We start from the raw sequence: 23,950 nt of genomic DNA on the forward strand, positions 1-23,950 counted from the left end.
TATGCTGGTGATCAGTGCACCCCTGTGAAGGGGCTGCAGGGCAGAGGGATTGCTTCCAGCTCCTTGCTCTTCATGCTGCTAAGCAGTTTGTTGTCCTGAAAAAGAGAGAAATAATTTCTTTAGAAGGACCTGCTAGTTGGCAGCACATTATTGCAGAAGGCATTTTGTTGTACAATGTGCAAAACAACAAATGTACAAAACAACAAAGACTATGAAAAACAGAGGCTCTTACACTGTGCAAGTTTTATAGTCTGAAGATTCTTCATGGCTTTGTGAGCCTTTTTTATGGCTTTTATGAGAGGTAACCATTAAATGAGGTGGGAAATCAGAGCTACAGATGCATTTCAGCCTCAGCCATCTTGCAGGTCTTGGCCTTTGGGAGAAGGTGCTGATGCAGCATGGCAGGGCAGGAGGCAACACAGGGTCCATTTGCAGTTCTGCAGAGGATGATCAAGGCTTACAGCACAAATATCTCACCTTTGAAATTCCAGTGCTATCAGGACTGAATCAGTGTAAATCCAGAAACTCTGGCTATCAGAAGCTTTCTGTGGAGGCTTTGTGTAACAGCTATTCCTCAAAGCAGAAATGGGATTTTGGAGATGGAAGTGCTTTAGCTTATTTGATGTTTTAATTAATTTACTCTAAAACATAATTAAAATAAAATAGTTGCTAAATAAATTGTTGTGAAATTTTCCTAGCTTATGAAGTTGCCAACATTTCTGTGAATTCAGTTGAGTGTCAGGAGTTCTCCAACCCTTTTAACTTCAGAGAAGACCCACCTAACTGGAATATCAAGAAATAGCATGATGTTGTCCTTCAGGTAAGTTGAATTTATTGTGTCTGCATGAGATGCTGGCTCTTCATTTACCTGGAACAGGTAAATTTTCTCCTTGTTTACTGCCTGCTTGCAATATAATTTCTCTTTTCATTCTCACGACATGTTAAAGATCAACAATTGCATTTTGTCTTGGGGCTGCTCCAATTTTCATGAGAGATGCAGCAGTTCAGCTAGGGAACAATCCACAACTGTGACTTCTCTGTAGGACTCTCCTATCTCACATAACCACTGATCCCTTTCTGAGCTGAAAGTAAACCTCCGTGTGAAACACATTGGTACGGGCACCTCAGCACACCCCTGTCTTTTTTTTTTTTTCAACCTGAATTCCTGCTGGCTCCCAATGCAAATCGTTTCAGTCCAGCTTCACAATAGAGCAGGAAGGCTTTCCACTGGAAAAACATTCAGTTTTGAAAGTGCTTGTGGTGCTGGGGAAGCTCACAGGTTGCAGCCAAGCAGGGCAAGATCACACTTCCAGGAAAGAATGACTAACCCGATTTCCACATTGACTTAGCACACAGAGTGCCCTGGTAAATATAGCACCCCAGAGGTCATAGGGATGGGGTGCTGGGGGTAGAGTTCAGTCAATTTATGGCCAGGCAGTGCAAATCAGGGCATTCTGCCCTTTGATGTCAACTCTGTTATTGGCACCAGCTCGCTGGGTGAGCGAGATGAGTGAGTGTGCATTATAAGGTTTCAGGCTGGATGTTGTTTCCTGGATGGGCAGAAATGGAATGGTGTGCCTGTCAGAACTGGTGGGCTGCTGATGGAGGAAAGGGTGTGGTGGGAAGGAGGTTACCAATGAAACAGCATATTAAGGATGGTGAGGCACCAGAACATGTTGTCCAGAGAAGTTGTGGATGCCCCATCCCTGGAAGTGTTCAAGGAGATTTGAGAAACCTGGTCTAATGAAAAGGTCCCTGACCATAGCAGTGAAGATGAAACTAAATGGTCTTCAAGGTCCCTTCCGACCCAAATTATTCTGTGATTCCATGATTCTGTGGTTCTATGACATCTGCAATTGCACACTCCATGTTTAACCACCCTTGATCTCCAAAGGCTACTTACAGAGTAGCTGTAGGTGTGAGCCAGCTCTTCTGCTGCTGGCAGCAGCACAATGGCCTGTGGTCCTCAACACCTATTTGCCTATAAGTTTTTCAGGGTGTTGTCTGGTCACAGAAGATAAATGTCCCTCTTCTGTCTGTACATGCCACCCCAACAAGGTGTCATGTTTTGGGTGCAGAGTCAGGACCCTGAGGGACCTGAAAAAGAAGCTGGGTACTGTTGCCCTAACCTACTTAAAGCTCCTCTGATCAGTCTCAGACAGATGCTCTCTCCTCTTTCATTGCCCCTTTCCTCCTAACAATCTGCCTGGTACTTCTTTTAAAAACAGATTCCTTGTATGAAATCTAGTAGTGAAATGTCTCAGTATGTTCAGATAAAACAGTAACAGTTCTCTTTAAAACATAATGGTGTATGCAGAATGCACAGCTGGGCAATGCCTTGGCACTGCCTCTCCTTGGTGAACATACCCAGTGTCTCCATAGCATCTTTGCTGGTGATGCCATGTGCCAAAAAGTGCCTGGTGCACCACCAAGCATCCATGGGAGCTGTCCCTCAGGGACTGCAGTGCATGACATGGCAGATACTGCATCACTGCCAGGTTCACATTCCTGTAGCTTTAATTAAAAGAGGAAAGATTTACAGGAGCATCGAAAGCATTAGAAGAAAATTTTCCATGCTTCTGAATTTTGGTTAATTTCAAAGAAAAGACTACAGGAATTTGTATAGGACAGTGTACACATACACATAAAATAAACAAACAGCAGCCTTGTTTGTTTACCATGTCCAAAATCCATTGGAAACTGGAGAGTATCCCACTGAAAACACCAAAAAAGAAGAAATCTTGTGTAAAGGGTGAAGGAACAGGAGTTCAATCTAGTGGTTAGGGCAGGTGCAGGGCTGACAGAATGTCTTTCTGGCAGTGATTTTATTCCTGGCTTTACCACAGCATTCCTGTGTGCCTGACCAGGAGCTGCAGGGCCAGACAGTGTAAGCATGTCTGGGGACACACTGGGAGAAAAGCTCTGAGCCTGCAGCCAGAGCACTGGGAGCAGGACCTAGCTCTTGGAGCAGCTCATGAGCTGCTCTCATAATCCAAGCCGAGGAGTGTGAGGCCATCACATGGCCTGGTCTGGGGCAGAGATCTGCACAGGGCCACCGATGTTGTCTCGTGATGAAAGGGATACAGGCATCAAGTCAGCCACAGCATGACTGCTGGGCAGCTAAGACAAAGCAGGATTTTGAGGTATGACTTTCTGATCCCAAATCTGGGGCAGCAGAACAGCATGTGGCCTCCTCCCCGGCATTTGCATTTCCACCTTATGTGGTCACAGTGGAGATTACTGGACTTGGGAGACCAAGTGCCCTCATTCAAGCACACCTTAGGCAAAGGAAGGAAGTGGGACTGAAGTGCAGGCTGTCATTTGTGGTCTAATCAAAGGAGCTTTGCCTTCTGCTCTCATCACCCTCTGGCTGAATTTCCTCTCCATGGGAAGGATAAGTGAGGTGGGTGAGGGAGGGAGATGGATTCAGAGGCAGCAGCCTCTATTTATACCCACTGCACATTAAAGGTGACCGCTCTGGGCTGTCCATGTCCTCCTCAGTGGCTGCCTCACCAGGCTCAGATAACAAACAGCCCTGGCCGCCCTGCAGATCTGTGGCAGGGATTATCTGCTCGTTTGAAGTGGTATTTAGCTGGTCTCAATCAGAAATCTGACCGCATCAGGTTTGCATTAGCTTGTTCGGAGGTAGTGGTTTCACACGCTGACACGGTAGCAATTAAGGGAGTCGCTACTGGTTCTTACCCCAGGGTACAACTTTGTTTTGTTCCTCGCAGATTAGTGAGGCTGCATGAGTTTTCACATAGTTTTCTTTCCTGTAGACCCTGGCTATTTCATGTTGAACCCTCTGGGACCATTTATTAGACCACACAAACAGTAATTATTTCCAAAAGAGGCCAACGGTGTTCCAGACCTCTTGCATGGCCAGTTATAAAAAATATTATGAATCTTAGCAAGGGGAGGAATTTCACAAAAGCCAAAGAAACCAAAGAAACTGCACAAATGCAGGGAATGAAATAATTTTGAATGGCAGGAACAGAAATAAATATCTCTTCAAAAATGCATCATTGTGCCTTTCTTGACATGGGAGGTGAGAATGAAGGAGAGCACCTCCTGGGTCCCCCTTCATTTCCTCCCTTGGCTTCTTGCCTTGGTCAGAGCCACAAACCTCATCTCCTCTTCATGTTAAACCTTCCTGAGGGACCCAATTACAGCCTGGTTGCTGCTCACATCAGCTCACTGGGAGAACCCACATTTATTTTATGACTGAAGCTGAAGGCCTGACATGCGGGAAAGGGTTGGATGTGCCTCACCCTTGGAAACAGCAACTTATGATGAAAGAAAGAAGTTCACATGAAAAAAAAGTAAGATGCATAAAAGTTGTAGCAAATCAAAACAAACACACACACGTATCAGCAACTATCTGAGCCGAAACGCAGCCTCTTACAACTACGAGAGCAAAGGCTTTCACAAAACGAGCTGCTTTCAGATGAACTTTAGTATGTGACAGTTTTTCAGCTTGGGGACCACATGCCTCTGTGTAGCAGCTGAACAACCCTATGTCTTGTGGATGCCATATGAAATGACTGCTGTTCATCACTTTCTGGAGTTCCCTCCTACAATATTCTGAGGCAGTCATGCAGGGGAAGTATCTTATTCCAAACCCATTGTGTTTCTCGTAGCATTTGCATGAGTCAGGACTGAATTATTTTCATGTGAATTGAGGGACAAAATTCACATCTATTCACTTCAAAAATGTAAAATTCCATAGCCATAGTTTCTTCAGTCTTCTAAACCAAACCATAAAAATACAGGAAGAAGAAAAATTAATAAAATAGCAATTTTCTACCTGGCCAAAGGCAACAGATGATCACGTTATCCCAATATAATCTTGTTAACATCCACTAACTTAATGTCATTAAGTAATTTCACAGCAGGGTGACATTTATTGATCTCAGATATATAGAGTCACTTACTGCACATGACCTAAGCTACCATTGCTATTGGATGACTTGGGCAACTCCTCTATGCTGAGTGTCCTGAAAGCTCTCTGAAGAGCTGTCATTGCTTATTGCACAGGACTGGCTCCAGCAAAGCTTCTAGATGGGAACTCACCAATGCTGGATGCTTGGCATTGCCACAAGCACAGCTAAGCAGAGGGAGTGGGCAGGCACAGGAAAGTCAGTATGAGTGTTCTCAGCTCTGATGCCCACACTTTGGAGGGCTACAACACACAGATACAGCCAGCACATGAAGCAAGGAGGCTGATGTTTCTAACAAGCTCAGCTCGGATCTTAGCAGCAATTGCCACAGCAGCTGTTAAGTCTGTACATCTTTTGAAAGGCACACATTAGAGCTGTGTGTTTGTATGATGGCAAATCCAGCTGTAAGCCACCAGCTGAGGATTTTCCTGAGAGAGTGAATGTCCTGCTGCAGAGACCTGACTCCTGTCACGTTTTTTAGCTTTGGAAGTGACGCTTCTGCCACTTGTGCCTCTCAGTGCAGCTGGCAAGTGAGAAGCAGTTCAGTGCCATGCAGCTTTCCTTTACTGGTACATACTTGTGACAGGCAGTCTTTGGCACTACTTGGCAGAAGTGTCCGAGTCAAGGCTGGATTTCCACAGACCCAATTCTGTCTCTGTCAACATCTGGGTGGTGCTGAGCTCTAGATCAGGAAGGTCTCAGCTCCAGCAGCTGCAAACTCTCCCTGGCTAGGAGTCAGTCCATGGGTTTCTTAGCTGAGAAAGTGTACTTTAGCTGGTCTGCATCAAACCCATCCTCTGCCAGCAGCAATATGGTGGTGTGAACGAGGCCTCTGGGAAACCAGCCACAGTCCTTGGGAGACTTGTTCTGGTTCTTCACAGCAGGGGTTACCTGTTAGTACTTCCACTGCTACATGTAGGTTCTGTTATGGGGAGCACTTCACCTCTTCCAGCCCCATGGAATACTGAGGACTGTTTATCTGTCTCTGTAATTAACAGGACTATCTCTGACATTAGCAGGAAAATGGCTATTTTTATATTCTTGTAGCACTTAAAAGAAAGCGCTGTTGTATCAAGGAACACAGTGTGTGTGCATGTGCCAAGAGATATCATGGATAACATAACAGTTATGGATTTAATGCCCTCCTCCACAGTTTCACCAATAGAGTAAAAAGCAACTGAGCATTTTGCATGTTAGTGGCCTGAAATCCAGACAGACTCCTTGTCTTCCTCTTGGTTGAAGTTTAGGTGCTGTTTTCCTTTACAAAGACACAAGTGACAAAGACCGCAATAAGCACAATTTCAATGGCTTTCTAAACTTATCCCATGACAGAGCAGGAGTGTTGTATTTTGTAGGGCTTACAGGGTATTAAGACAAAATCAACTGACAGTTCAAAGAAGGCTGGGAACAAAAATTCTTGTTCCATTTATTATACTATTTCTGATGGCAGCTACCACTTACATTTCTTGCTGTTTACTTTTCAAGAGGTCAACAGCCAGTGTCTGCAGGAAGGATGTCCCTGGGAGTTATAATATTCTGACTGTGTGGTTCCTTCCAGCAGCTTCTGCCTTTTACTGGTCCAAGGTAGTTACCATCTTTCCATATTTTCTTTTCTTCACTGCACCTTAAATTATGTATATTGGTATATATGCTTCCCATTGGCCAAAGCCCCTCCTCCCTTCTGCTTATGAGAAAGTGTAACAATGATGATATCGACTTCCAGTTTTGAGCCACAAGATTGATATTCCTCCAAAGTAAATACTGGCCTTGGCGGTGCCACAGTCAATATTTACTTTGAGTAAAATAAATCTTGCTGACAACCAAAACCTGAAGTCAATATTGGCTTGCTGTAATCCAGCTGGTATAAAGTAATCAGTTTCCTTTATAATACCTGAATGCTTTATGCAAATATTTTCAAGTTAAAGGTGGACTCTACATTCCTGTAGTTGTAAATGCAGTACTGAAACCATCCCCCCATTTTCAGTCATCACAATCCTGAGAACACTCCAAGAGAGAGTATGAAAGCTCTCCTATCTCAGAAACAATCTGTGAGTGACTGATTAACTATCTCATCTGTGTACTTACTCTGAGGCCCAGTACTTCAGTGTCTAAGAGTCTTCCAAATCCTTAAGAGAGGCAAAGTTTGAAAAAAAAAAAAAAAGGGAGTACCTTTTACTAGAGCAGTCAATATAACTGAGAAAGTGGGTAAACTGGATACACAAACATTAGATCTAAAGATATGGACTCTTCCAGAAAACCCTGCATTTTGTTTATTTACACCTTTACATCTGCAGCAATATCATTGCTGCTACTAACTCTAAGGACTGAAATAATATCTTCCTCCTAATCCACAGGGAAACATTTTAGTACTCAAAATAGGTACTTTTTAAATGGAGTTCCTTTGGCAACCAAGTTTCAGCAATCATCTCATTTATCTGCTTTGCTGTTTATGTATTTATTGATCAGACTCCAAGTTCAATAATGTTGAAGCCTGTTGGCTACCACCTCACCACTTTTGATGAATGTCGAATTCAAACTAATGGCTATCCTACAGGTTTTATGCAAACCTGGTGAAGAAAAGGGCCTTAGATTGGTTGTTCTCTGTTGGCCATGCCAGAGGATTTGATCTGGACAGTCAGCATGCCCAAGCCCTCTGCCCACTGCAGCATCTCCTGCTTCCTGCCCATGTGCCAGCTTGTGGCTGCAGGCAGCAGCACCATGGAGCAAACTGGCAGGTACAGATTCTGGGCCAAAATCAGAATGTAGGCCATTACTCCATAGAAAACAAGGTTTGCTTAATTCTGCTGACTGTGGAAAAGCACCATTTAAAAAAAATTTGTGTGTAACCAAGTATATTGTACCAGTACACACACCAAAAGAAAGTTGAAATGAGGTTGTTTCATTTAATTTGTAGTTCCAGAAGAGGGGGGCATCTTCACAGAACATTTTGCAATTACTGTGACCAATCCACCCAGAAGCCTCTCTTTTAGCTGGAGCTCTGTTCCATTGAAGTGACTGTTGTAGGCTACTGTGGCCATAAAGTCTGAGTGAAGCTCCCTCAGGCTCATATAGGCTTTGCATATCAGGACACAAATCATAAGCCACTTTCCATATTCAGTAAGAAAACAGGAAAAAGAACAGAGAACTTTCGAATGACTCACTGATGGGCTGGGGTTTTTTTTTGTTCTAGTTGGAGCTTTTTAATTTCTAAATATAAATAATGAGTTGCAAGGACTAAAAAATAATTAACTAAATTTAATTCTGAAGAAGCCTTGTAATTGTTACAGAGCACAGAGTTGCTTTTTGAGATTATTTTTCCTTTGGTTCAGGTTACTTGTGCAAAGATGTTGGTGGTCCTCACATATTCTTAAAAGATATCTGAACAGAGCACTCACCACTCCCTGCAGTGCAATTCTGCCTGATTAGCAATCTCTCTGGGAGGTCAGTGTCTGGAGCAGTTTGTGAGTTGCATTATAAAAGAAATAAATAATAAGAAATTATAATGCTTACAGTCAGTGGAAGACCACAGGTGCAAAAGGCAGCAGACTCTATCAACTGTTAGTGCTATGGTAAAGCCTAGTGTTCCCCTCAAGAGTACTGTAGCCCATCCAAAGGAGAGGGATGCTGTCCACCAGGAAGAGGAAGATCTGACAAGGACATCACTCAGGACTATTTGCAAAGATATAAATCTGGGGCCAAGTCAGGGATTATTTAGTGGAAATAATGAAGTTAATGATGCACATGTGAATGCCTCCCATATTTCTACATGGCACCTTCCTCACTGGTCACCAGTTTTCTGAGTAAAGCAGGCCATGATGCAGGGTGGATTCTGCAGGTCTTCCCCTCTCTAAGCTTCTCCACATTCAGAGTGGACAAGCCTGGCTTCAAGGCAGACTCTGCTTTCCAACCTGCTGGAGCCCCAGAAGTGCCTGCTCATCTGCAGAGGGCTGGGTCACCAGCTACTTGCTCACCTCTCCTTAAATTCTAGCTCTTCATCTCATTGAAAGTTAGACTGCAATTTACTTATCAAAAAACTGGAGCTACTGCATGGATGTGAAGTGTTTGTAAATGACAAAAGCAGTTATGAGGAGAAAGGCAGATGTGCATGATGGTGTGAGGACACCAGCTCTGAAGCCTCGCACAGTAACTCTGTAAAACGCTTCTTTCCATGGCAGGAAAAATCACCTGCATTTCTCTGGGCCAGCCATTCAGTCTGTACCTTCAATAATGCAAAATATTGTCCTGTACCCTGAGCTGAAGAGGCTGTCATGAGAAAGGTAATCCAGAAAGAGGATTCAGTTTCTAAAAAAAAACAGGGTTGGGGGACAACATAAATGACAAAATCCAAGTATTAAAATGACTCTCACAGAGACGCCCTTTAAAACTGAGCTGACTCACAGGGAAGCATTTCACTGTTTCCGAAACACGGGACTTGTTTTCCCCACTGAAAGGACAGGAAAACCCCAAACTAAACACACTTGAGATATTTCAGTTCTCTGTAACCTAAGTGAAAGCAAAATAAAAGCGTAGAAATACTGGAATTTCCCAGAGGATGGATATTTTTGCCTAGCTGCAATCCCACAATGTCAAGGCAGACTGATAGCTCTTTCTTTGTGCCTTTCCTTTAACTGTACCAGGAAAGCACAGGCCATACTTGCGCTAAGCCTGACTGTGGTCATTAGCAGCACACCTCTGCTTTCAGAAGCCTGTGCCTGGTGAAAGAGAAGCAGGCACAGATTTAGACCGGGATGTGTTTCGGGGTGCTTGGCAGCCCCCCTGCCTGTAAGAGGGGAGGGCACCCTGTGCCTGTGCTGAGCCCCACCACGGCAGCGCAGGCACAGGGCACTGCAGCCCGCGGGAACAGTGAAACGGGAACAGCCCCAGCTCCGATGCTGCCTGCAGGGCTCCCTGCCCTGCCCTGCCCAGCACCCACCCTGCTCACAGCTCTCAGCCCCCGCTGTTTCCCCAGCATGGGTGCAGAACACGGGGAGTCACTCCGGACCAGCAGGACGAGGACCATCCACGCCAGAGGAGCATGGTCCCAGGGCTCCCTGCCTGGCTGAGAAGGACAGCTTTCAGCCAAGGCTGCTGGCCTGACAGCAGGGCCGGTGGGACCCTGGCAGCTCCTGCAGCTCCTGCTGGATGCCTGTGAGGGCTGCCTGCATCATCTGAGCGGGGTCTGGTGTGCTCTGCATTTGAAAAGCACCAGAGCACCAGGGCTGTGGGCAGAAGGATTGAACTAGAGATCTAAAAGTTTAAAAAAACCAAACCAAACCAAACCAATTTTTTAAATGGCGCTTTTATGTTCTTAGCCACAACAGAAAGACATTGGGGATTTCTGAAGATTAAAAGAAAATAAAAATTAAAAAAATCAGGTTTGTTAAACACAGATGTAATGCTCTTTCTAGCCCAATTTTCTCTGAGTTGCTCCTTTTCAGAGGAGAATCTGTGCCTCTCCCGTGTCTAGTGCTTGACAATCAGCACTTCTTCTCTCTTCCCTGAGTGGTAAAGCCGGGGGGAGGGAGAGGGCTGAAAGTAAAGCAAAGAATTGTTCAGATTGCCTAGATCCCTCCAGGAAGTGATCTTTCTGCTTTTACTCCAGACACACGCCTCCCAGCTAGCCAGCGGCTCCAACTAATTAGCACACGTGATGGGAATAGGAAACAAAGCCACAAACAATAGTAGCGTGGGAACGCAGTGTAAACTGCAATTACATAGACCCCCCCTCCTCCCCCGCCAAAAACCTAAACCAAATCCAATGTTGAGCCTAAAACCCGATCCATGCACAGGTAGTTGGTGCTGCTGTGTGACTTGGCCTTGCTGTCTGACGCCTGCTCTAATAAGCAAATGCCATGACTCAGGTAATCTTCCCTCTCTCTCTCTCTCTCTCTGGGTCTCATTTCATTTTGCAAGCCATGGCACGAACTAGCTTAACCTTGAAAAAAAAAAAAAAATGGACTCACTTCCTAAGGGCAGGCTAAAATAACCTGAGGACTTTTTTTTTTTTTTTTTTTTTTTTTTCCCGCCCGCCCCCCACTCTGCCCTTTTCCAAATAAATAAATAAAGGCATAAATAAATAAATAAGTGTATAAATCCGAAATAGCTGCCGACAGTGCAGCAGATAAGCGTGGGAGGCAGTGCAAACCGTGCTGGGGAGGAGGTGAGGATCGGCGTTTGCAGGGCGAGCAAGAGCCAGCTATTATTTTCATTCCATACTTCAAGTATATCGAGGCTGCTTCGTTTCCTTTTGTTCGGCGTTGGGGCACAACAGAAAAATCTGTTTGGGGAATTTCAGCACTTGCCAGGTCATGGGGGAGGTCACTCTACTTTTGTTGGGAGAGAGGCAGAAGAAGAAAGAGGGCAATCAAATATCCTCCTTGAGACAGCTTACAAGCACATGTCTCATGCTGTCAGGGGGCTAGGCTCCAGTGTGACACTTCCAGCTTCTTGTCCTCCTGCCAAACTGAATATGTTTGGTATACGTTATATATGTGAGAAGTGGTCACCACTTCCCTGGCCGAGCACAGCTTTAAGACACAGTATAAGGGAGCTATTGTGTGGGATTAAACACATTTGCTGTGGTGTAAGCATTAAGAGCGTGTGACTGTTTGCACTTGCTTTAGAGCACCGTCATTAATAGCGACTGTGGAGGTGCTCCTAGAGAGCTCATCATCCTGGCATCTCGGTGCCCGCACGGCTCTGTGTTGAGGGCCATGTCCCAGAGCTTTGCTTTGCTGACAAGTAAACACAAGGGATTTTTATCATGGCTACAGCAGTATGAATCAAGAGAGGCCTGGGTACGCCTGGAAAGTAACTGCTGTAGCTGACCTGGCATGCTGCTTTGATGGTGTCTTTTCCCATATAACGGAGATTTTCTGGGATAAATCTTTCAGATGGGGGCTGTTTTGGAAGAAATCTATTTCCCCTGGAATAGTTTTTCATTTTTAGAAGCAGCTGAAATGACGGTTACTCAGAGAGCAGTGGATCTATACAGGGTACAGGTTTTGCACTGCTATACTGGTCAGCTCTGCAGGGTCCACAAGTCTTGACTTTTCTGAAACTGACAGGAATGCTGCTGTTTTCAAGAACCGTGAGCAGGACTGAAGTAAAGCAAGTCACAGGAAAATACCCTCAATGTCAGTGCAGGATGTTACATAGCTTTCATGGCACGTCAAAATTGGTTTGAATCTCAAAATTCTGACCCCTCAACTTGGAGTCAAAATGCTCAAGTCAAATGGTAGGTACAGTATCTAACTCTGTTCTGGCAAAATCAGTGACACTTTTTTCTGTGGTTTATTTTTTCCCCGGTATTCCATATGGAAGAGACAACTGATGATAGGATTTGATTTTGGTGTCCTCTAATATCCAAATACTCTGACTGTCTGGAAAAAGGTTTCACATTCAAACCAGCCAAGCTTAGTCATTATCTAAAGTAGGCAAATCAAGCTACTTTGCCAGGATCTCCACGATGTAACCTCAGCCAAAGCCCTGACCAGCTTTGTGGCAATTGAAAATCCCTGGCAGTTTCTCACTCTTGTCACACATGCTAAACATCCCCTCACAGTTCATCTCTCTGTGGCTGGGGAGTGTCTCCTGCAGTGGCTGCTTCCCCAGGTCTAACTTTTCTCAGGTGGCTGATCGCCGTGGGACAGCAGCTGTCTGGAAAAGCCTAGGGCAGGAAGGTGTGAGGTGAATACAAGTTATCATCTGAGAGAGAACAGATGCTCTTCTGGGAGTCAGTGCTCACCACTTCAGATCCAGAATATTCACCATTTTCATTTAACTCATCTGTGCAATGGTCTTAATAGCTGGTACCTTCGAAAGTCATGGATTAATACTTTGATTTGCTTTATTCCAAACTGCCCTTACGAGCAGCTACAGGGCATGCTCCAGTTTCATTTTTATTTTTTTCATTATAAAATTCAGTTGAAATAAACTTTTTTAGGAAAAAAAATATTGTTTTTATTAGCCAAAAAGCCAGGTTTTCCCCTTGAAAGAGCATACTATAAAAATAGCTTTCATGTTAAAACAGAAGGTCTGGGAGTAGTTCTCTATCCTACACCTCCTAGCAAGAATGAGTAGTACACATACATTTTTCTCAAAGCTGCATCTTACTGGCAAAGAAAACTCAAAGTAGGTCTCAGACTGTAAAGTCTTTGGAGCAGTGACTTCCATATATCATTGTATAATGCAAACATAGTTTGAACACTGCTTTTAAAACACTGAAATTGTAAAATTGCACAGGAAAATAGCTAGTCAGGCTGTTCCTTGATGGACTGTGAAGATTTCAACAGCACAAAAAACAGAGCAAATTTCTGCATTATTATTCCTCAGTCCATTTATGAGAAGCACTGTAGGAACAGAACAAAACTATTTTGGCAAACAACAAAGAACTTGGTTATAAAAAGTCAGCAAAAGGAAAACCTGGTTTTATTCGGTGATATTTGGTGCCAACTGTACTGTGATAGTGAGGAGTGATCACTGGTATAAGCAAACTACCCATTTACAGTGAAATTGTCACCACGGTGGGATGGTGTTAGTAGTTGACACAATTTTGGGGCCATTGTCGCCTCTGGATTTGGCAATGCTGTCAGAGGCTGTCCTGCCAATAATGTGTTGCTGACTTTCTGTGTGATTTTACACGGGGTGCACTTTTATACATACGGACAGGGTGTCACTTTCCCATGATTAAGATCAAAGGTGGTTGCAAGTTAAATCAGAGTTTTCTACACTATGCCATGTCAAGTTTGCCTCCTTTTGCATCTGAGACAGCCATTAATTAACATGACCTGGTGTCATTCTTCCTGTAGGGTCTTCCTGTGCCTTTCCACAGGACAGCCTGTGTTGTGGAAATGGAAGAAGGCATATTTATGGAAGAAGCTGACATCTGCAAGAGCCTTGGGTCAGATGGAACCTTGCATAAAAAGAGAAAATAAGCAAAATTTATTGGAAAGGAAACCAGGTAATAAAATAGCCAATCTGCCTCTTCCCTCCTCAGTCACAGGGCCGATGAAATATGAGGTAGCTTTGCCTGTCAGCAGCTTGAATGTGCATTCACAGATTAGCCTTTTGCACAGTTATAACCCAGGTCTGGTTTTGGAGATGAGCTGAAGCCTGAGAAGGTAAATGCAGAGTATCTGTTGGAGCCATCCAGAACAGATATCTGTTTGCACTGCTGCTCTTTCTGTGCTGACAGTGCTAGTCTTGCTTATTCATAGCTATACACTGCTTCCAAAAGACGACACTTGAAACTCATCCTGCAGCAGAAGCACTGCAGCTGTAGCATTCTGCTTACAGTAAAGACTTTGATGTAAATATTATTTATCGCTGTCCTTGGCCAGCTTGAAGAGAGAAATGTCTTGATGATCTGGCTATCACTACGGATGCATGTGAATGTGTGAGGTTTATGTCCTTCTGCTGCAGAAATGGCTCCAGCACAAAGACACTCAGTGCCTGCATGGCAGAAGCTGGGGCCAGTGTGCTTAGAGAGCACCTCAGCCTAATTTCTGAGCTGGCTGTTTGGACCTCTGGCATGTGCAGACAGGAGTGTCAGAGTTCAGCTCCTGAGGAAACACATTTATAGTCACAGGACTGCTAACAGATGATGCAAGGAGTCTAAAACCCCCCTATGTCACACCCATTCACTTCTCCAGCACTTCCATTTGACCTGTGATAACTAGTTTTGCCCTGTGTCAGTGGCATCGACAATCAACACTCAGCCAAATCTCTGTAAAGAAAAGAACAAGATTTGGAGCAACAGCCTCTTGCTTGCAGAGCTGGTGCTGCAGCTGGAATATGCAGGGAGGGGAGGTCGGGGGGAGCACTTGTGTTTCTGCCTGGCTGCAATGTGAGTGCCAGAGCCACCAGTTGAATTGGGCACAGTAACCATAGCAACAACGAGTTTCCGGGACTTGGGGTGACAGGTTGACGGGATTACTCTTCAAAGCACTTGCTCTCTTGGGAGAGAAAACCTAAAGGAAGGGGATGGGAGTTAATTTAGCACACACACACTGGAGCAAGGGTCAGCAGTGGCAGGTCTCTGCTGGAGGGAAGCCTGCAGCAGCAATAAACAGCACCATTTCAAGCACTTTGAGTAGCACCAAAATCACTGTGGGGGGAATCCAACAAAGAAAAATGTGGGGTGCAGACAAAAACTAGCACCACTCCCTTCCAAAGGACAGTTGCCACAAGAGCTCCTGCATGTGTCAGATCTGAGTCTGTGCTTTGGTGTGAGGGCTTTAGCCTGTCCTGCCATTCCTGCTTCCAGCACTGGGTGCCAGATGTGGCTGTAGACCCTGGATCTGGAAATGCTGAGTTGTGCCAGACCTGGAAGCAGTGGGGAAACTGGGGCAGGGGGGAGTAGCAAGAGGGGATACGTCAAGTGTGTGGTGTGTGTGTGATAGGAAGGGGTGTGAGAGGAAATATTTGGGTGGTGGGGTGACTGAGGGATGGCATGCTGCAGTAGCAGGTGGGCATGTGGAAGGTAAGAGGGCACTGCAATGTGAAACAGGGAAAAGGGAGGCACAGTGACAGTGTAGGGGACAAGAGAGAAGGCTGTCATCTCCTAAGGTTCATGGCCTCATTGGTGCAGTGAGGGGGCTGAAATTCAGTTCTATTTAGAAGTATTACCTTATGCACTGTTTCAATTTCCTTGGGCTTTGGTGAGCAATGGGCTGCTCCCCTGTCTGCCCTTTTGGTGAGAGAGATGTATGACAGCACTGTCTTGATGTGTTGGTAATTTTGGGCTAATAAAATTTCCCTTTGGGCTGTGGTTAACAATTAGACCAACGCTATGGATCCATGCCCAGCACCAGAAAAGCACAAGAGCAATTTAAAGCTGCTTTTGCTGTCTGCTCCTCCTAGTGCTGGATGGGAAGATTGAAACCACACACAGGCAAACATTTCCTATCTTCCCACAGCTGCTGATAGCCAACTACATTTGCTCTCACTGTGTAGAGGCACAGCTACACTCTACCTGCCCGTTCTTGTAAATCATTTGCAGAAGTCAGTGTCTACACAAGCTCAGAAAACTTCTTTGGAGGCTGCCTGGCCCCAGTGGATCACAGAGCTAAAGATGGGGGCAGCTCCAGGATCCAGCTGCTGGGTACCTGGGTGGCCACACCTCTACTCCCAAGCAATTGATGCTTAATCCCAAGGATTTTCTTCTACCATGTTTGTTTTCCCCACAGTAGGAGAAGGTATATATGTGCCTGGATGGGAGAATTCAGATGTGTAGTCTGCAGGCCAGAAACACATAAATGTCACTGTACCTTTCACTGACCTGTAAAAGCAAGTGATGCAGGCAGACAAGTTTTACAACAAAAATAGTAGAGGCTGGGAAGGTGGATGTAATAGAAGTGCTGACACAAACTTAATTAAAGCACTGCAGAAAGGGTAAAAATAATGTGGGAATAGAAGATTTCTGTCATCTTCTGTTAGCTGCTTACAGGTGGCTGCAGGACTGTTTCTATCTTCTTAATTGCAGGTCTTTTACTGCTTTTAGCTTGGTCCCTGCTTCCATTTCCCTCCTACTTGAGATGCTTTGCAAAAATATGGGCAACTCCATGAAATCTGAGGCAACCCTGTGCTGGTAACCTAAACCAGTGGGAGGCTGAAGGTAATTATTCCATGGCCTTAGAATGCAAAAATCTGCGTTCATCGACTCTTTGCTCTCACACGATGCTCATCTTGGTTATCCTCCAGTCCATCCGATTGTGAAACGTGGAAGAATCAGCTTAGAAGGGAGCCTGAGTTGAAAGGCTCCATGTAAATGAAAATTTAATTATTATGAAACCACCTCAAAGAGTACACCCTCATTTCACCTGTCCTATTTTGCCTGTACCTCAGCCTGAGAAAGCTGGCAGAATGAAGAGCACTTGTTGGGGGAATACAGGATTTGGGCTGAGGGCCCTGCTGAGTGCCAGGCAGCATGTACTCACAGTAAGCGTGCCAGCCAGACCTCCACACATCCTGTATCCAGTGCTGACCTTTCCTGTCATTCCTCCCTCCTTGCGAGCAAAGGCCACGTGCTTTCAGCTTCTTAAAAGCTGTTCCTGCTTCTGCTCACAGCCACAATATGTGGTGGGGGGAGTAAACAAGAAAAGGATGTGGCTGGCAGATTTGTAGTTTGGAAGGGTACAGGAAAGTGGGATGCCTTGATTTCCTTTGCATTGCCAAAAAACTGAAAATCCCCAAGTTTAAGCCTCCTCAGCTTTAGGCTTTAGCCACTCTTTTCTTTTCTTTTCTTTTCTTTTCTTTTCTTTTCTTTTCTTTTCTTTTCTTTTCTTTTCTTTTCTTTTCTTTTCTTTTCTTTTCTTTTCTTTTCTTTTTTCTCTTCTCTTCTCTTCTCTTCTCTTCTCTTCTCTTCTCGTCTTTTCTTTTTTTTCCTTTTCTTTTCCTTTTTTTTCCCCCTTTCTTAAGGAGGGCGAGCTACTCTTGCCCTGGCTTTTCCTTCTTTTAGCCTGGAAAAGAGGATCAGAGTGACCTTATCACTCTCTAGAACTCTCTGAAAGGAGCTTGTAGCCAGGTGGGGATCAGCCTCTCCTGCCAGGCAACCAGCAACAGGACATTAGGACACAGTCTTAAGCTGTGCCAGGTGAAGTCCAGGTTGGACATGAGGAGTCATTTCTTCACAGCAAAGGTGATACCTGGAATGGGCTGCCAGGGAGGTGGTGGAGTCACCATAACTGGAGGTGTTTAGGAAAAGAGTGGCTGTGGCACTTAGTGTGCCACTTAGTGTGGCACTAGCTATTGTCTAGTTGACCAGAGTCTCTTCTAACCTCATTTACTCTGTGACTGCACTCACTCAGCTCTCCCAGGCCCGTGTTGCCTTAGGGAAGCCCTCAGAAGGTTCATCAGCCTCTGCAGGGTGCAATGATTCTGCTGGGCTCGGGCACGGGGACCCCAGCAGGAGGGGGGCAGAAGGACTGGAGGGAGCGCCGAGGCTGCTGCCCTGTCCTGCCCACGGGCACAGCACCCACAGCACCCACACCGGCTCCCCAGCTGGGACGAGCCCATTCCCACCCCTGCCCAACACTGTCCGTCCATCCGTCCATACCCATCCATCCATCCATCCATCCATCCATCCATCCATCCATCCATCCATCCATCCCTCCGTCCATCCGTCCGTCCGTCCGTCCATCCATCCATCCATCCATCCATCCATCTATCCATCCATCCATCCATCCATCCATCCATCCATCCATCCATCATCTCCCCCTGGCCCCGCCGCGTTCCCACGGCCGCACCTCCCCCGCGGCGGGGGCGTGGCCCCGGCAGCGGCGGGCGGCGATTGGCTGGGGCGGCGGCGGCGCGCGTGGCGGTGCTGGGCGGCGGGCGGCGCGGGCGTGCTCTGCCGGGCTGCGTCCGTGCCCGCCGCCTGCGCATCCCTGCCTCCCTGCCTCCATCCCTCCATCCACCCACCCATCCATCCCTGCCTCCTCCGTCCCTCCCTGCCTCTGCCCGCTGCCTCCTGCCCGCCCGCCCGCCAGGCGTGGGAACTCCATGGGCGAGACGGGCGCCGGGCGAGGCGCGGGGCGCGCTCCGGGCGCGCTGCTGCCGCGCCCCGCCGCCCGCCGCCTCCCCGAGGGCCGCCCGCGCCCCGCCGCCCCCGCCATGAAGCGGGCGCACCCCGAGTACAGCTCGTCGGACAGCGAGGAGCTGGATGAGGCCGTCGAGGTGGAGAAGGAGAGCGCAGACGAGAATGGGTGAGCTCAGGCGGGCAGCGCCGCGGCCCCTTCCTCCCCTCCGCCCCGCGGAGCGCCGGCACCCGAACCCCCGCGGTGACCGGTGTCCCGCTGCTCCCCGCAGGAACCTGAGCTCGGCCGCGGGCTCCATGTCTCCCTCCACCAGCTCGCAGATCCTGGCCAGGAAGAGGCGCCGAGGGGTGAGTGCCCGCCGGCCGGCCGCGGCTCCCGCAGCCCGGCCCGGCCCCGCTGACCCCGCTCTCTGCCCTAGATCATCGAGAAGCGCCGCCGCGACCGCATCAACAACAGCCTGTCCGAGCTGAGGAGGCTGGTGCCCAGCGCCTTTGAGAAGCAGGTAGCGCCCAGAGACCCTTCCCGGCGGGGAGCGTCACCCCTCGGCAGCGTCTCTGCTCCTGCCTAAAACGTTCCGTGCCTTCCCTTCTCTCCTAGGGATCAGCCAAGCTGGAAAAAGCAGAGATTCTGCAGATGACTGTCGATCACCTGAAAATGCTGCATACAGCGGGAGGGAAAGGTAAAGTTTTGTGCGTGACAGAGTCAGGAGCCCTGCAGGGAGGCTGCCGTGGGAGCAGCGCATTCCCGAGCACTGGCAATGCCTGCAGAAAGTGAACGGTAGCTCTCTTGCGTTTCACCAGGAATTAGGGACTTTCTCTACTTCCCAAGATTCGTGGCATCACTGGCACTGAAAGGTTTTGCAGGAGAGAGTTGTTCTAGAGGAGAGTGACTACATCTCTCTAGCAGTATGTCAGCACTGCGAAGTGAATCAGCCTTTGGCAGCTTGGAAAGCAGTTATTATTTATGTCTAGTGCTTGTTTCTCGAATTTTCTGAAATTTCAGAACAAAAATAGGAAAAATACAGTATGAAATAAGTGGTGAAAAGATTTAACAAAACCACTGAAATGCCCTTTTAAGAAAAAAGTACTTTGCCTGCTTAACTCTCTCCTGATAAGTTAGGACTTGTGTTTCTAATGAGTTTCAGTGTGCTGGGGTTTAACTTGCACAAGGGAGACAAATGGAAGGAACAAAAATACTTTCCTCCAGTGTCAGTGGGCAATTCCAGTTTAAAAATGGCAGTTTGTGACTGGTCTTGGGACTTGCAGCATCACAGCACAGATATAAAAGAAAAGCTTGTTAAACAAAAAAGGAAGAAAAAACAAAAAGGAGCTTGGCAGCTAGTCTATGGTTGGGAATACTAACCACATCCAAGTGAAATATGCTTATAGGGGAGGGTGGAGTGGGAAGGCTACTTGAAGACAATGACTAGAAAACAACATCTTAAGACTTCATTCTCTGTTCTTTTCTCTTAGGTTATTTTGATGCTCACGCTTTGGCTATGGACTACCGGAGTCTAGGGTTTCGAGAGTGCCTGGCTGAAGTTGCTCGATACCTGAGCATCATAGAGGGTCTGGATGCCTCTGATCCTCTGCGGGTTCGACTCGTGTCCCATCTCAACAACTACGCCTCTCAGCGGGAAGCAGCGAGTAGTGCTCACACTGGCATTGGACACATTCCTTGGGGCAGTGCCTTTGGACATCACCCTCACATACCTCACCCGTTGCTGCTGGCTCAAAATGGGCATGGTAATACCAGTACTACAGCATCTTCCACAGAGCCACATCACCAGACCAGAATTGCTGCCCCACATGCTGAGACTTCCTCACTCAGAGTGCCCCCAAATGGCAGCGTCGGACCAGTGCTCCCTGTGGTCACATCTACTACCAAACTGTCTCCTCCTCTTCTCTCCTCCATGGCATCTTTGTCTGCGTTCCCCTTCTCGTTTGGCTCCTTTCATCTGCTGTCCCCCAACGTGCTGAGCCCATCTACACCAACGCAGTCAGCAACGCTCAGCAAACCCTACAGACCCTGGGGGACTGAGATTGGCGCCTTCTAAGAACTGACTCTTTAGCAAGGGTGGGAAAGCTTATAAACCTAGCTGAGCTGGGTTATGCCACCCTTAAAGTTGAAGTTCTTAGTTACTGGGACAAAGGTACAGCTTCACCTTAACTGAGTTTGTCTAAAAACTGTCTCGTTGGATTTTTCTTTTTGTTTTCTACATTTTTGTATTAACAGGTTGGTTTTTTTTGGTGTTTTTTTTTTTTTTTTGGTAGTTGCTGATGTTGTCCAAAAATAAAATTACAGTAGTGGTTTGTTAACACTTGTGTTAGATCTCTGCTGAGCATTTAAGTCACTTTTGTAAACAGTTTGTTTCAAATGTTTCATTTTTCCTGAGTACATCAGACTGGCTTTTTATGAAGAAATACCACCTATTATTGTTAGCGATGGCCTAGTTTTGTTACTAATTTTTCCAAGACCATTCTTCTCAGCATTTACAAGCTGTGTTTTTGTTAGTATTTTGACACTGAGATGTTCTATAAAGAATTACTCTTTTGTAAACTATATTTGAGTCTTATATTTCTGAGCAAAGCGTTGACAAATCAGATGCACCTGCTTGACCAGCTTTATCTAAGAGCCCAATTCCTCTTTCTTCTGAAGCCATTTGTACATTTGGCAATCTTATTCTAGTCCCTAGTAGATACTTACTCACTTCTTAGAACCACTACACTATTTCTTCCATCAAAAGGAGCAGTATGAGTGGGGAGGGTGCAAAAGTCAAATTGTACGTTGTATTGGTGGTGGGTTTAGTTGCTGGGAAGTTATGGGAATTAAAATTGTCACCTGCAGTTATCTCCCAGCTGGAGCTGGTCACATGCATCTTCATTCCATAGGGCCAGATCCTGCTTTGAGTTACAGTGGAGTAATTGTTCTGCTAGCCTGAATTCTTGGGTATCTGAGGTCAGACTCTTCTCTGTCAGCTTCAAATTTTCAGCTGAAACAGTTGATGATGGTATTTATATAGCCAGTGGAATGGTGCAATGGGAGCCTGTTCAGTGCACAGCCTTGTTACTTAACAGATGCATCCTAACTAGGTGATGTTTCTGTTGCATTTTAGGTGCAGTTCAGTGCCACTCCTCATTTTTTAAGGGTTCTGCTGTGTTCTTGTGTGCCTGAGAGTGTGTGCACATACATCTATTTTGCTTGATTTCGTGAGAATCTTAATCTGAACAGGTTTATTGAGTGAGTTCCACTGGAAAGGGTTTGCCTGCTCTTGTATCTGTGTTGTGGCCAAATAAAGGAGAAAGAACAAAGTATTTAAAATTACATGCTTGTCTGATCTATATCAGTGAAGAATTCTATGCCTGTGGGTGTCACAAGAGATGTTGAATGATTGCTACTTAGTCCTGCTGTGGGCATTTGTATTTTTCTCAGATATTACGGCACGTGTAGCTTTACTAGCTGAGTACGTGAAGAACCTTGGAGTGCCTTGGAGTAACAGTCAAGGGAAGGAAAATGTAGGATTTCTTTTGCACATCACTTTTATGTGCCTGGCAGTGCGTGGGCAGGTAATGAAGATAGCAGGGTTTCTGCTAAAGAAGAGGTTAAAGCTGCACTGCACTTGAATATATTCTTAGTGACTCGTATTAACATTAAGAAGTGATAATCTTTACAGATACTAAGTCCTTTTCTGTCTAACTCATGAATTTATCTGTCCTATAGCTCTGGAATGAAGTTTTGTACGTTAGAATGAGGTTCAGATCTCATTCAGTTCATTAGTGCAGAATCTACCCCAGGTCTCCGACTGATCCTGTATTTGTTTGAGTGGTACCACCAATGTCTAACACCTTTGCTTGAAGTAAAAACCTGGCAGGATTACAGGCAGATAGGTTCTCTCCTGATGCAATCTGTCCTACCTGCAAATCTGTACCTGCAGAACTTCTGGAAGTGCTTTACTTCTTTCCCGCACATTTGAATTTATAGTGCTCTTGTTTTGGTAAATGGCACATCCTTGTCTGGATTTAGCTCTGCCAGAATAGCAGAAAGAACTCGGCCCTGTGGGAGACGAGAGCTTTGTTTAAAGAGGGGCTCTCAGGCCAATTAAGGAGTGGCATTGATGAGAGACTTTCTCGGAAGAAGGATTGCTGTGAGGCTGGAAAGAGCGGGAGAGCATTCAAGTGCGTAACCTTGTTTTACCTTCCTTCTGGAGCTGTAAGGGACCACTGCTAGAAATGAAATGCAAAACACTGTGGGAGCTAGAAATACATAGGTGTTATTAAGGAGAGATTATAGAGCATAGTATTTCATGTAGAAACCTGAAATAAGAGGCTGTAAAATTCCAAATCCAGTTTCCTTTCACAGTGTGTATTGTCTCCTGTTTAATTACGCTCTGCCCTGTCCCTAACAGGTTTTTATAGCAAATTAACAACTCCTACCTAGAAGATTGCTATAGTGCATGCAACTATTCTTTAGATCTTTTAATAAATGGCAATGCTTCTCAGCCTTTTAATGGTTATTTCATTGACATTCAAATGACTTTGCCTCCCTCTAAATAGCTGGCTCTTTTGTGTAGAAAGACCCCTATAATTATTTTTGTCCCACTGTCCTACCCTTGAATGGACTTCAGAAGCAGACTGCAATAAAAGTTTCGCTGCTGGTGTTTGTCTCTATATCCACTGTCTTCTTTCTATTACCAATGACAAAGGTATTAATGAAAAGTACTAATTCAACTTTTGCAGTAATTCTATATTCAATTTTAGGGATTCAAAAAATCTACTTATTGTTATCATAGAAAGAAATGAAGGAAGTCTAGTAACTCACAAAAACTAGTAATTCAAATGGGAAATGCATGGCTCAGAAGCTGAAACACCAGGATTGTAAGTCCAGGGCTACTGCCAACTTTGTAAATCTGTCTTAGTAATCACTTAATGTACATCTGTTTTGCCAGCAGTGAAATAGGTATAGCAGTGTTTGGTCTCCTTTCCTCAAGAGGTAGTTGCAGTTGGCAATTTTCTATATGAATGATAAATGCTCTTATTTCTTAAAAACTACAATTCTGAGATATTCTGCTATTTTTTCTTTCCTGCAGGATGCTAGGTTTCTAAAGAGAAACTGAGAAAGGCAAAATAAGCTTGGTTCTCTAGGCAATAGATATTTCCAGAGTCCAAAACATTTACTTGTTTACCCTATTGCAAAAAGAGCACAAGCTTAACCAAAGGGATGCTGGAAAAGAAAGAAAATGCATATGTGTCTTGATCCTATGACCCCCCAACGATCTTCAATTGCTTTAGATGAAATGTGTCCATCTGGAAATCCTCAGGCTAAAGCTTTGTGTAGGATGTAGGATGATGTGGTACTTCATATAAGCTAATACTATCCTCCTTTATTAAGGAAGCTGGCTTGGAGTGTAGAATAAATTTAAAAGACTGGTAAATGCTGCACAAAACCAGACACAAACCTCTGGAAATCCATTCT

The 23,950-nt window shown here is 45.6% G+C and overlaps 1 protein-coding gene and 1 long non-coding RNA gene across 3 annotated transcripts; both read left to right on the forward strand.

Annotated features, from left to right (window-relative positions):
- Window positions 1-708: 708 nt before the first annotated feature.
- On the forward strand, window positions 709-17,241 carry LOC120499294. Of its 2 annotated transcripts, none has more exons than XR_005626842.1 (3): window positions 709-820; window positions 13,751-13,902; window positions 16,426-17,241. It is a non-coding gene; the product is annotated as an uncharacterized LOC120499294 (long non-coding RNA). The 2 variants fall into 2 exon arrangements; XR_005626843.1 differs by lacking the exon at window positions 709-820 and adding an exon at window positions 12,022-12,177.
- Window positions 17,242-18,259: 1,018 nt separating this feature from the next.
- On the forward strand, window positions 18,260-21,795 carry HEY1 (hes related family bHLH transcription factor with YRPW motif 1). Its single transcript, XM_039703003.1, has 5 exons — window positions 18,260-18,646; window positions 18,750-18,825; window positions 18,897-18,980; window positions 19,076-19,157; window positions 19,951-21,795. Exons 1-5 carry the CDS (start codon window positions 18,444-18,446, stop codon window positions 20,532-20,534), a joined length of 1,029 nt encoding a protein of 342 aa, XP_039558937.1. The 5' UTR covers window positions 18,260-18,443; the 3' UTR covers window positions 20,535-21,795.
- Window positions 21,796-23,950: the final 2,155 nt, after the last annotated feature.

Source organism: Passer montanus, unplaced genomic scaffold (genome assembly GCF_014805655.1).
Source record: "Passer montanus isolate IOZ18808 unplaced genomic scaffold, ASM1480565v1 scaffold16, whole genome shotgun sequence".
NCBI classification, from domain to species: Eukaryota; Metazoa; Chordata; class Aves; order Passeriformes; family Passeridae; genus Passer; species Passer montanus.